Consider the following 13,522-nt stretch of genomic DNA (forward strand, 5'->3'; position numbering starts at 1 on the left):
CACGGACCTTCCCTGTGAAAAACAGAGAACACCCAGGCCCAGTGTCACAGTGGGTTTCACTATCACAAGGTGAAAAACAACAGGAAAGGCCAAACCATTGCAATCACTGGGGAGCTGGCCTAGAAACCCACCCACACCCTGGGGCACAGAAGCAACCCTTGCTGCAGACGAGGTCACACAGCTACACACCCCACCAGGAAGCAAACCACCATGGGAGGCGGGGCAGTCAGTAGAGGCAGCTAACAGAAAAATTAGCATCTTAAGAACTCAAGAGTCCTAGCTGGTTTGGCTCAGTGGATAGAGTGTTGGCCTGCAGACTCAAGGGTCCCAGGTTCCATTCTGGTCAAGCACATGCCTGTGTTTGTGGGCTCGATTCCCCAGTAGGGGGCGTGCAGGAGGCAGCGGATCAATGATTCTCTCTCATCATTGATGTTTCTATATCTCTCTCCCTCTCCCTTCCTCTTTGAAATACGTTTAAAAAAGAATAGGCAAGTTTTGAAAAAGAATCAAAGGAAACTTCAGAAATGAAAAGTATAGTCGATGAAATTAGAAACTTGATAGGCAAACAGATTACAGAGCTCAGAACAGAATCTGTGCGAGGACCCAAGGCAATTACTGAGAATGCAGCACAGAGAAACCTAAACCATATGAAAGAGGATGGGCTCAATAGCAGTCGAAGAGAAATCCCAGAGGGAAGAACAGTGAATGGAGATGAAGTAATAGTCAACAACATAAGAACATCCAATTTTTTTTTTTTTTTTTTAGTGAAGAAAAGCGAGAGCCAAGCAAGAGGAATAAAAATAAATCTGAGTAAAAACAGTGGTGAAACAACAATAATCGGAAACAAAATGCAAAAATGGGGTGGGGAGTCATGCTTGTTATAAAATAGTTCACTAACCCAGCAATGCAGTTTTCGATGCTGTGTTTGCTCTTAACTCCGTTGATAGGGAGACACATGTACCACACACAGGCAGCGCGTTCTGACCCGCAATGTTCTGTGGGGAGAGCCGCGGTGCCACTCGCTTTCAGAGATGTCCTTTTAGTCTCATCTGTCCATCTGAATCGTCTCAACAATCTACTGCCCACACATCCAAGGGCCCAAAACAGAGTCCTGGATTTTTTACTTGAAATTTCACTAGTCTTTACTACTCTTCGGTATCACAGCTGCCAATTTTTCTTAATTCTTCACTAATGAAAATGTCATGATTTTTCTAAAACCTAATTTACCAACGATCAAGTACCTAGAGCAAATTCTGATGACAAGAACCCCATCTTGTGGCAAAACTTTTCACAGGCAAGCCTGGCCCCACACCACGTTGCCATTCTCACTGTGAAGATAAATCTGTGTGAGAAGTTATCGTTTTATCTGCTTCACCGACGGAATTTCTAACCCAGCATCTATCTGAGTCTGTGAGGGCACCAGAGGAGGCCGTAAATCTGCAGAGCACAGTGATTCTGGGACTCTGAGTTATTTTCAAGTGAAAGCTGGTAGTCTGTGTGCAGCTTACCGCAGGAATATTTTAAGAGAAAAGCAAACATTGACTCTGGCTTAGCTCCTGAAATGTTATCATCTGTTAGGTATGGTTCAGATATTCCACATTCAACAAGATGAACTCACTTAGCTAAAGCAATCACACGACAAAATTTCCCCAAACCCGTAACGAACAACACCCCAATTACCATGATACCTGACAAAGGTACCCCCACCACAGCACACGCCTGCCTGTATTTCATATCACTCATACCTTACCCCTCTAAACGGTGGCTTTTAAGCAATATCTTTGTGCCATTTTAAAAGGCAGTAAAACTAGGTTCTAGAAGTATAATCTCCATCTTTTTTTCCTTTACCTCTTCCTTCCTCTCTCTTAAATCAATTTAAAATAAAATAAAATAAAAATAAATGTCTTCCTCAATGACTTCTCCCACTGTCCGACCTATGTTCCCATTTAAGTCTTATTGTGAAATAAGCTAAAAAGCATAAAGCACTGAGCACAAGTTAAAAAAGACAGTAGATTAATATTAAAACAGCCTTTTATTTGTTAATGTCACATAAGAAATTTAAGCAAGTTACACTATCTTAAAAAAACACAGCTAACGCATTTTAAGAGAAACCCTCCCTCCCCCTACCCTCCCTCCCCCCATACCCCTGGTGAATTATGAATCTAAGAGAAGAAGTAACCATAAAACAAAGTTTCGTGGAATCCTTCATCCAGGGTGCTTACATGATTAGGTTAATATTGCCATCTTACAAAATTTATCTTTTCTATTAAAAAAAAAAGTTGTAGCCATGATTGTTTATTACAAAAAAATTCAGTACAAAAATTTCGATATATTGAAAAACGCTTTCCCCCTCCCTCACAGCACCGTTATATGTAGCAGAGGATAATCAAGAGCAGATTGCTAATCTAGATGGAGCAATCTTCAAATTATGCCCAAACACACAGTGGTTTAATGACCCTCCCTCCCCTTCTCTTCTCATAAGAACTTAAAAAAAACAAAACACATATAAAAAAATGTCAAAAAATTTGAGGGACCCTTCCCAAACAGTACAGTGAGTTCAGTGTCAATAATTCACATCTTGCAACAAAGTGTATGGATATGATTTCTTTTACAAAACTTTCAGTGTCAAAAAAGGAAATTAAGGCCATCATTTCGCAGCTTAAAAATTCACATAAAGGAAATATAAAAATATTCTGTGCTTCTGAGAAGGCTCTGCACTGTATGTAGGTAAGGATTACCGTCCTTCTTTGCTTTGAGGAAGACAGTCGACTTGAGAAGTTCACATAATTGCACAGCTTCTATTGGTTGCTCGAGGGGCTCCCTGATGAGGAAAAGAGAAAGAGAAATTCGTGCTAAGAAAGCGGATCACAGTGTTTTAACGAGAGATGCTACAAATCCGTATCTTCAAGTGGACCCTCATCATTTCTCACTTGCCCTTTTTCATCCGCCCCTTAAGGAATTCTTCCCCAGAAAACTCTAACAAATTCCAGCACAGTGATTCTCAACTCCGGTTACACTGAGGAGCTTAAAGAAAATAAATTCTGATCTAGGTCCCTAGATCAATTAAATGAGAATCTATTTATATAAAATGTTAAAGTTCCTAAGTGATTCTAATATGCAACCAAAGCTGAAAACCTCTGTCCACTAACTTCCTTTTATAACTTAGGAAAGAGATTGATGGACTCCATTCTGAACGGCCACATCAGAGGACAACACGCCAGCTGGCTCCTCAACATCCCCATCCCGAAGCATTTGCATTGGGTTCATCCTCAAATGTGAAAGTCACAGAAAAACCTCCCGTCAGCCTGCAAGGCCACTGGATTCGTTCACCACTGTGAAGTCCAACTAGCGGATCTGTCCTTCCATCTCCCGTCTTCTGAACCTTGATTTTATTTTCTCTGATCACAAAAGCTAAACACCTCACACATCTTTAACTTCTGTGTTCCTTCTCTCACCCTCAAGTTCAGCCACTGAGCTTAATGAATCTGCACTTTAATAGTTCCTCAGGGCCCTGGCCGGGTAGCTCGGTTGGTTAGAGCGTCATCCCAATACACCAAGGTCAGGGCACAAACAATCAACCACTGAATGGAATGCATAAGTAAGTGGAACAACAAATCAATGTTTCTCTCTCGCTCTCTCTCTCTCTCTCTCTCTCTCTCTCTCTCTCTCTCTCTCTCTCTATGAATTTAAAAAAGAAAAAAAAGAAAAGAAGGAACAGTCCCTCTGTACCTCTGCAATCTCCCTTGTAGAGTCAATGCCTCTGACACTGTTTCAGTTTCCCCTCTGCTTCAAAATGTGCAGCCGCTACTTGCCTGGGTGTTCTACCACCTTCAGCCCCGCCTCTCTCGCACGCACGCCCTGCAATACAACTGGACGCACAGATACGCCTCGTGTGTGAGTCTTGGCATGCCCCCTGGTGAACTAAAGATCACCACAAACTCCCTGCCGCGCCTCCCCTGAGGAAAGAGTGGAGACTTTGGCCCTCACCTGGAGCTGGCCTTACAACTGCTTTGGCGGGGAGAACGCCTGGGCCCAGCCTGTAAGGGATCCGGCGCTCTTTGTTTTCACCCTCTTGGAAGCGGGCTGCCAAGTTGTAGAGCTGGGGCTGAACTACTGAATGATGAGCAGCCACATGGAAAGAGATGTGAGGGACATTCCGGCCCCAGCCAAGCTCCCAGCAACTGCTTGATTAACTCAGTCTCCATCACGGGGAGCAAGATAACCTCCCACCTGAGCCCAGTCAAACCACAGAATCATGGGAAGGAAAAAACCATGGTTTTAAGCCACTAAGTTTTGGGGTGGTTTGTCAATGTAACAACAAATATTCAAACACCCTCAGAACACGATCGTCTGCCTCTCATGCCCCAACAACTGCCCGTCCTTCAAAACACTGGGCGAGCAGGATTCCCCGAGATCTCAGCTACTCCGGGGCCCAGAGAGCTCTCTCCAGCGGCTGGCCGACTGCCTCTCCCGCTGAGCCACCAGTCTCGCCCCTTCAGATACCTGACGTCGTTATTTTACGCCCAGTCATTGCAACGGTTTATTAAGGGCGGGAAATGGATCCCGAGCTTGTTTCTTAGTGAAGCCAGGTCTAAAGTATCTCTTACGGAGTCCCTGAAATGTATGAAGTATCCAGGCCAAAAGTTCATGCTACCTCAGATAACCCGCCTCAGTGGTTCTCCGCCATGGGGACTACACCGTCAGGTAATATTCGTCTGGAGTAGGATTGGGACTCATAAAGCAAAACGAACAGATTTATAAATCTGGAGACAGTCTTATGAAAAGAGCAGTTTTGATGAATGACCAGACTCAAACAGCTTGAGAATATAAACTGAAGGCTCGTTAGTTATTAGTAATTCAATTTAATTAAAATCAAATTTGGAGCTTCTTTAAGGGCTCTCAAAAGCCCAAGCACCAGCTAAAACCTATCTTGCAATTAGATGATTAGGAACTTAATATAGCAGCGAGTTTGTTTCATTCTGAAGCTGAATATTGCTCTTTGTTATTTTTTTAAGTTTACATGCAGATGCTTACTCTACTTTAGTGGTGTACACTTCTCAATCACAGAACCCTTAGGTAAGTAATTTTGAGCATGCATTCTAATTACATATGCTTATTTATAAGTGTCACACATGTCCTACCGTATTATGTACATTAAAAAAAAAAAAGACAAAACTGAAATTGGATATAATGAGAAAACCATGTTTTACAAAGGCACGCCAACATTTCCTGCAGTAACCTGAGGTACTCTCCTGAGGATCTCCTCAGGAAAAGCAGCCCTCATCGTAGATCACTGTTCTGGCTCATCGGGCACAAGGGAAAACCCAACTCCACTATTGGTTTTGGTTTTCATGTGATTCCATTGATAAAATTTAAAGCAAATATATTGAAGTAATACCTGCTGGTGGAAAAGTTCTTCCTCAATCGCCACTTCAGCTCCTTCCTCCTCCTCCTCCTCCTCTTCAGGTAGGGTTGTTTTAAAGACTGTACTTCTTTGAGCAACCTCCTAAAAGCAAGAGTAGTTTGGTTTTAAGTTGAAACCACACGTAAGTGTAAGAAATAGCATTCCTACATCAGGGACTTTGTTTAAAGTGGTTCATCAGTAGCTTTAGCTACCGAACAGGAATTTTTGCATAATTAGAAGCAGTTCTTAGATCTTCAATATTCCCTGCAGAGAAGCTTCTGGTATCCAATTTGAAATGCTTGCTGAGAAGGTCCCACTGCTTCGTATCCCATTCTGTTACTCCAAATTCTGTAAATGATTTGGCAGATTGAATTCTTCTAACACTCCACGTGAATGCAGAGTAAGGCTCTCACTTGGCTCCAGCAAAAAGAAGGTGCTAAATAAATGCTGAATCAAATGAATTTGGAGCCCTGGCTGGTGTGGCTCAGTTGGTTGGGCATTGTTCTGTGCACCTAAAGGTTGTAGGCTCCATCCCCAGTAAGGGGGTGTGTAGGAGGCAGCCAATGGATGTTTCACTCTCACATCAATGTTTCTCTCCCCCGCCCCTTCCTCTCACTCTAAAAATCAATTTAAAAAAATAAATATTTTTTTTAATTAAGTTGGAGGCCAGCTGCTGTGACCTCAGAGGCCATGGCAGCAACAGGACTCCCTGATGAGTGAGAAGAAAAGGACGAGCTCCTTTCATTCCTTCAGCAACTGGATCCTCTTGAATGACATGGAATCAAGACCAATGAGCACAGTTTACTAATAACACACTAGTGAAGTGCCAGTGTATTCCACACGTAAAATGGACTGCCCATCATTCACCGTCCGTGGGACAGGAAGTAGCCATCCCATTTCCTACTGCCTTTCCTGTAGGGACTGCTGACTCGCACAGGTGCAGCAGTGATTCCATTTAAGCTCCAGGCTGGCAGGGGGAGTGAGTGCCCGGGAGGCTGGGAGCACCTAATTTACGCTGCCCTGTGTCCTAGCGTCACTCAAGCACGATAACTCCTTTACAGGAAGAGAAAGGCGCTAACATGATGTCAGCGAAAGCTTATCTGAAATTTAACACAGACCAGCTAGTTTAAAATGGCAGAGGAAGAAAGCCACAGTGTCATAGCAATGAGCTTCCATGTTAAATATGTCCAAGGATACAGTGTGTGAGTGAAGTGAGGGAGATGGTAGCATTTTGTGGGAATTTTGATAACTCTGGCAGGGCCAGGAAAGATGGGCCATTTTGAGTCTCTCAATTAGCCGGAAACTTCAATTCTGTGAGATTGGTCTATGTCTACACAGACAAGGAGCCGTTTCACAAGTATCTGCCTGCTTTAACCAAAGTGTAATTTAGATCAATTACATTTCTTGGAGCTGAGCTATCATTTGGGAGGTTGTGGCATACATACAAAACAGAAAAGATTCTCAAAAAGCTTTTGAAGTACCCAGCTTTCCTCAACTCATCTTAAAATAAGGAAGGACTTTTTCAAAATCTGTTGCAGATTCTTCACATTCTAGCTTCTGACGGCTGAGCTATAAAGCATTTACTGCTTTCTGGGATATAACTACTCATTCGTTATTAGAGGAGCCAATGGTTATGCTATATCTCTGTATACGGAAGTAATCCTTTGCATAGATAAATTTCAGTTGTGCCTATATTCTGCTAGGTACAGAGAGACTGCTTTATTTTTTTATTTCCCTCATACAAAGACATTTTATTTTCTATGTTTCTATTCATCCAACCCTCCCTCCCTCCGTTCTCAGTCAGAGCCCCAGTCTCGCTGGACACCCATCTCTCCCACGGAGTGTGACCCCGTCGTGGAGGGGGAGGGAGGCTCAAGCTCCAGCCCTGTCCTCCTGGCCCCAGAGTGGGTTAGAGGCGGGCACGTGAGCCAAGCTGGCACAGTAAGACACGGGAAGCCGCTCTTTCCTATACCAAGCCAGCTCCAGGGGCGGCCGGCAGCCACCCGGAATCCACGAGGGAGACAACGCGGGAAGCAGAGACAACAGGGGGACCTACTATCTCTGGAGTTTGGGTTTTGTGAGCCCACGTATCCCCATTCTTTGAAAGCCAGTCTAACTGGGTTTTCTGACATTCTCAGTGACTCAGCAAGAAGAAAACGGGCACAGAAAATGAAACTGACTTGAGCCAATTACCTTCAAGGTTACAGAAAAGTGGTCTTTATGGTGATGAATACAGATCGTTGCACACAGACCTGGGACTCGCTACTAAACATAGTCTTGTGCAGAATTAAATAGCTGACAAAGTCCTCATGGCAGTCACAGAAATCAGCAACTACATTGTGATACCGCCCTTGCTGCTGACAGAAGTCACTAATAGGGCCTAGCAAGCAGGAAGCAATCCTTTTTTTAAAAAATAGACAAACCAGCCAACGGATCTGACAGTCAGCGGTCTAATTATGAAGGGAAACCCGAGCTTCCGTTCGCTTCATGGAAACGTCACTGAGGACTCCACCTCAAGGCCTCTCCCAGGCTACGGCACCTGCTTTATGCACGTCATCGGATCTCTGGTGCGGGTTCTGAACCTGCTGCATTCCAAATATCCTCCTATTAACATTACTTCTAACTTGGAACACATTTTCACACAGAAAAGAACGCTATGGGCGGGAACTAGATTCCACGGCTCACACAAGCCGATTTCATCCGCCTTGTAATAGTGCTTTTCAGTCTGAGCGAACCACCGCTCCCACATGTTTGGAAAGAGACGTGTACTCTGCCCATTTCAGTGACAAAGAAACCACCAGCACAGGAGCTACAGAAATCCGAGCGCTGAGGCGGCAGCGCCAGCGACCGCTGGGAAGGACTCCAAAGTGCTGCAGGCAGCAAGCCAGGGCTGCCGCGCGGAGAACAGGAGGGAGACCCCGCACCTGGAAGCCTGTGAATTACTGAGGGCACTCCCCTACCCGGAGAACCCAGCAGGCATTTGGAGGTGAGTTTCCCAGATGCACCCCCAAAATTAACACAACTAGACTGAGGTCTACAGACAAGACAGATGCCGTTCCATTCCCAGCCTCGGCCTGAGGCGAGGGGCACTCCCCATCCTGCAGCGGGTTCCTCGCGTGGAGCAGTCTAGTCATCAGCGCGCGGACAGTGAGGGAGGATGGGAAGGGGGCCGGCACAGGCCTTCCTATGCAAATGCCTCAGCCCCGTGACAGCGCTGATAATCACTTTATTTCTCTGAACTTAAGTGAAGGTCCATGTTGGATTTTTATAAAAATGTATCTAGGAAATTCTTACTGAGTGCCTATTATGTGCCAGGCACAATGCCAGGAAAAAATGAGAATAGGTCCTTGCCCTCAGTGTACTAACTACTCTAGTAAGGGGCCCATCAGGCCAGCGCAGCCAGGGCACGAGGCCTGCACCCGGCCCTTGAGGAGAGCAGCAGCCCCCGGGACACTGGGATTTGCCTGAGACCACTCCCTCCCACAGACACTTGTATCTCCTGGTGCACACGCATGCACTCATGGGTGTGTGTGTGTGTGTGTGTGTGTGTGTGTGTGTCTGTGGTGGGGGCACCGGGTGACTTTACCTGACATTTGGGGATGGGTAAGGTGCTTTGACAAGAATTCTAGGACTGACATGTTGAAAACATACACATCAAGCAGATCTTCAAACTCCACACACACTGACAGCTAGTGACAAGGTTGGTAACATTAATGTTCACTAGAGACCAGATGCTGTTCCAAGCACCTCCCAGAACTGTCTCATTTCCGTTGCTCTCATTATATTAACGTTAGCTCACTTATATTGCCTTATCTCCATTTTAGAGACAACTAAGGGAGTGAAGGAGGCTGCCAAGGGCACACAGCCATGTGCGTGGAGACAGCGGCTTGGCAGGCTCACTGAGCCTCTGCTGTCCCCAGTCAGGGCTCTGACACTCATACTGTGTCCCCACGTCTGAAGTCAGCGTCTCCTTGAATTACATGGCAGCCCTGGTCTGATTTAAGCAACAGTCACTTTTTGATTTCTGCAAAGAAATCACACTTGCGTGATGAACTTCGAAGCGGACATGGTGGTGGGCTGATAAAACGAATGGCCATACCTCCCCCTGAGAATTTCTCAGGATGACCTTCACGTCTTCGCCAGTGCCCCAGGAGTTCTGGTTCTTCCAGATGAGGTCGGTGGGAGGACTGGCGGTGACACCTGCGTTTGCAGCCCAGATCTGGAAACAAAACCAGGACATCAGTCTACTCAGAACCCATATCCGCATGCCAATGACAGCAACATTATGAGGAGAGTTGAACACCCAGCAGGGCTGATTCTAACGGCCTCGGATCTGTGCCCTAGCCCCAGACCTGCTATAGTAACTAGCTGTGTCAAGGAGAACCCGCAGAACTCATCTGGGCTTCAGCTTCCTCATCTGATAAATGAAAATGATGACACAGGGCTCGGAAGTCAAGCTGCCTACATGCATATGCTCGCTCCTCTGCATGTCAGCTACCCTCGAGAAAGGGACCTTACTTTTGTCATCCATAAAATGGGACAGAAACGGTACCTAGAAGATTGAAAATTTTTGTCCAGAACAAGCAATTACCCACCTACACGGAGTGGCTGGCTTGCTCAGTGACTCTGAGCTCTCACTGTCAGCATTCTATTAGCTCTATGAGCTCATGTGAAGGGAGCCTTCTGACCCCTCCCACAGTATCTATCCTCCAGCTGCCTGCAGCAGGAGTCAAGGAGAGGACTAACTGCTCTCAGACCTTCTGGGGGAGACGGCCCATCGAGAATGCTCGTGGAAAGTGGTATGTCTCCAACCAGGAACCGTGTGAAATGGAACTCCAAACAGATACAGGAATGTGACTGCTATTGAAACAGACAACACAAAGAAAACAATCGCATTCCCCTTTCATCGGCATGAAAATTCTGCCATATTTTTAATGTGCTTATTGGCAGAAGAATATGGGTAAAGTGGAGAAAACTTTAGAGTAGAAAACGTAGGTGTGAATCCCGGACACGTCACTACACCTCTGCACCTCAGTGTCCTCACCTGTAGGGCCATGATGCCCTGTCCTGATCGTCCTAAAAACCACATGAAAATAGGAAAGTTCTCTACCAGTAACTTGTTTTACAACACAAAGGGCTATCTGATGGCAGACGAAGACTGGAGATGGTCTAGGCCAGTGTACTTTCAAAGGTGGAAAAAAATCTATGAATTGCTGATGAGGAGCCCTTCCTCTTTAGATCCCACTTGCAGTTCCCAGGTCTTCCATGGGCGTTACACATGGAAAGGGCCAGGCGGCATGCCCTGGGAGAAAACTGGAAAAGGAATGCATCTGGGCAGACTTTCAGATTATGTGGAATGACAGTGTTTTCCTAATTGTGAGCAATAGTTTTCACTAGTCCACATGGAATCGCATGGTTGGTTGCGTGTTAATAATAATCATAAAATATCAGCAATCTTACTGGGCAATTTATCCTAAAAGTAATAAATATGTCCTCGAGCCAAGCTGTGCAATATGGTAGCCACATGTGGCTGTGAGCACTAGAAGCGTGGCTGGTCCAAACTGAGATATGCAGGAAGGACATCAGTTGGAAGACTCGGTTCTAAAAAAAGTAAAATATCTGACATAATTTTTTATGTTGATCCCATGTTGAAATGGTAATATTTTGAATATATCAGGTTAAATAAAATGTAGTGCTAAAGTTAATTTCACATCTTTCTCTACATTTTTTAATGTGGCTACAAGAAAATTTACAATGACCTGTGTAGTTCTCTTATTTCTGTTCTAGAATTTTAAATTCATCTTTGCTATCGCCTTGTACAATTTTATAGATTAATCACTTATCATGACCATATTCCAAAGAGCTTCTTCTCGCGTTTCATGCTACCAACTAGAGAAAAAAATGTATTCCAGTATTTTATATGACAACTGGCTACTCCCCTAGTTCTACAGAATATGTACCTGTTTAGTCCTGCAGAACTATATGCAGTGGAAAATGCAGTGATTGGCATAATGGCTTCACATTACTTTAAAGAAATAGAGAGCACACTCAAATCTGAATCTTCTGAATTAAAATGTTAGATGCTTTCCACTACATTATGCAGCTTCCATAAGACAAATAATAAAAACTGAGCAATTTTCTCACTATTAGTAATTACTACGGAGAGGGAAGGATAATGTAGTTAGGGTATTTGTTCCCATTTTTACCCATGATTATAAAATTAGCATCTGATATTTTCACAATGTGGCATCATGCTCTATGAATACACTTTTAAAAGAGAAGTTCTAACCTCTTGAGCCTTTGATCTTAGACACTAAGGTTTAAAACATGCTTAATATTTTTTAAAAGAATTGATAAAAAGAGCCATCTTTACATTCTTTAGGATGAAAACAGTAACTTCTTAAAGATCTCTATCAAGCTAACACATTGTTTGCTAAAGCTACTTACTAAGCTAGAGCAAAGGAACCTTGTGCTTGACCAATGAAAATTCTCTAAAAATGAGCAAATGATATTTAGTAACTAGTAAAGATGCAGTGTTTCAAACACAGCAATAGAGAACCATTTAGAATTCAAAACAGAATCAGAGTGGCACAGAGCCCATCTCTCTAAATCTAGAGCCTTTGATATTATGTAAAAGCCACGTGTAACTTTTGGTAAAATACTATGTTTAAAGGAGTGGCTCTTGAAGAGCCTATCACCTAATGACTTCTACTGAGAACGTAAGTAGCCCCTATCCCAGCCCTAGAGATGGTGGCTAAGGTGAGTGGGGCCTGGACATAAACACTGCCCGGATCAGACTCTGATGCTCATCTGAGACTAAAGGCTGTCGCTGTAAGGCAGGTCCCAGCATAATAAATAGATGGTCTTCCTAACGGTTCTCTATGCCAAGCAGTATCTCCTCAATTGCCCTGGGCTACAATTGTCAGCCAGGAGACAGCTGTTTTACATCTACTCATGTAGACAAAATAGAAAGACTTCATAGGTCAATTCTTTCACTTCTGATAGACAACTGCAGCTCTCAATAACACAGAACTTTTAAACTCTTTAACAGCATGTGTGATTTCCTAATAACGTCAAAGATGTTTTAATGCCCGTTTCTAAAATGCTTCTCTTTAGGCCAAACATTTTCCTGAATTACTTTTTTAGGTAAGACAATGAAGTTAACTGATGACTAAAATCACTTACTGTAACAGTCTGCCCTGCCTTCAGCACATATCTTGAGGTATATTTGTAACTGACTGATGTGTCTCCAATTTTTCTGATCATCTCCCAGCCTCCCATTGGTTGATCCTATTCAGAGAAGAAAATAAAACAAGGTCACTTCAAATGCACAGAGAGTTATGGAATAATCAAACCAATGAGTCAATATAGGAAGTTAATCTAGCGTTATGGCTGACTCCCATGATTCATATTTTCCTATTATAAAAAGAAAATATGGTGCCCTGGCCAGTGTGGCTCACTTGGTTGGAGCATCGTCCCATACACCGAAGGTTTCAGGTTCAATCCCCGGTCAGGACACATACCCAGGTTTTGGGCTCCATCCCCAGTAGGGGCACAATCAGGAGGCAACCAATTGATGTTTCACTCTCACGTCCACGTTTCTCTCTCTCTCTCCCTCTCCTTCTCCCTCTCCTTCTCCCTCTGCCTCCCTCTCTCACCTTCTCTCTCCCTCCTTCTAAAATAAAGAGATAAAAAAAGAAAATATGGCTTCGTCATTCATCAGAACAGCAACTTCGACAATGCTGCATATTAAATGTGGGCAGAAGTGGTCCGGATGCATCAGCATTTGTTCACTCATTCATTCAGAGAGCCAATATCTAAGTCTGGCTCGCATTTCCTTCTTTTCATGAAGTTAATGGCTGTGAAAGGATACCCTCCATTTACACCCACACCTCCAAGTTTTGCAGAAATCTTGGCCAGGTCAGGGAGTAACGATAATCCTAATCCATCCTTGGAAAGGCCACTGTGACAAAAATACAAGGACTGAACAAAAGCCCTGACTCTTCTGTAAGGAAGGGCTAATGAAGAAAATCTTCAAACCACTTAGTGCACCAACTCCTCTCCCCCCTCCTGGTTTCATTTATACTTTCTTCATGAATGTAGGCGAAGACCACTGAA

At 44.1% G+C, this 13,522-nt stretch overlaps 1 protein-coding gene across 1 annotated transcript in view; it reads right to left on the minus strand.

Moving 5' to 3' along the window:
* Positions 1 to 2,126: 2,126 nt before the first annotated feature.
* Positions 2,127 to 13,522, minus strand: part of LMNB1 (lamin B1) — a 39,124-nt gene continuing 27,728 nt past the window's right edge. The window contains exons 8-11 of the mRNA XM_059693733.1: positions 12,590 to 12,694; positions 9,504 to 9,623; positions 5,399 to 5,506; positions 2,127 to 2,821 (exon numbers count right to left, since the gene is read on the minus strand). Of these exons, the coding sequence (XP_059549716.1) occupies positions 2,780 to 2,821; positions 5,399 to 5,506; positions 9,504 to 9,623; positions 12,590 to 12,694 (375 nt within the window). The 3' untranslated portion in view covers positions 2,127 to 2,779. The remainder of the gene's footprint in view (positions 2,822 to 5,398; positions 5,507 to 9,503; positions 9,624 to 12,589; positions 12,695 to 13,522) is intronic.

Source organism: Myotis daubentonii, chromosome 4 (genome assembly GCF_963259705.1).
Source record: "Myotis daubentonii chromosome 4, mMyoDau2.1, whole genome shotgun sequence".
Taxonomy (NCBI): domain Eukaryota; kingdom Metazoa; phylum Chordata; class Mammalia; order Chiroptera; family Vespertilionidae; genus Myotis; species Myotis daubentonii.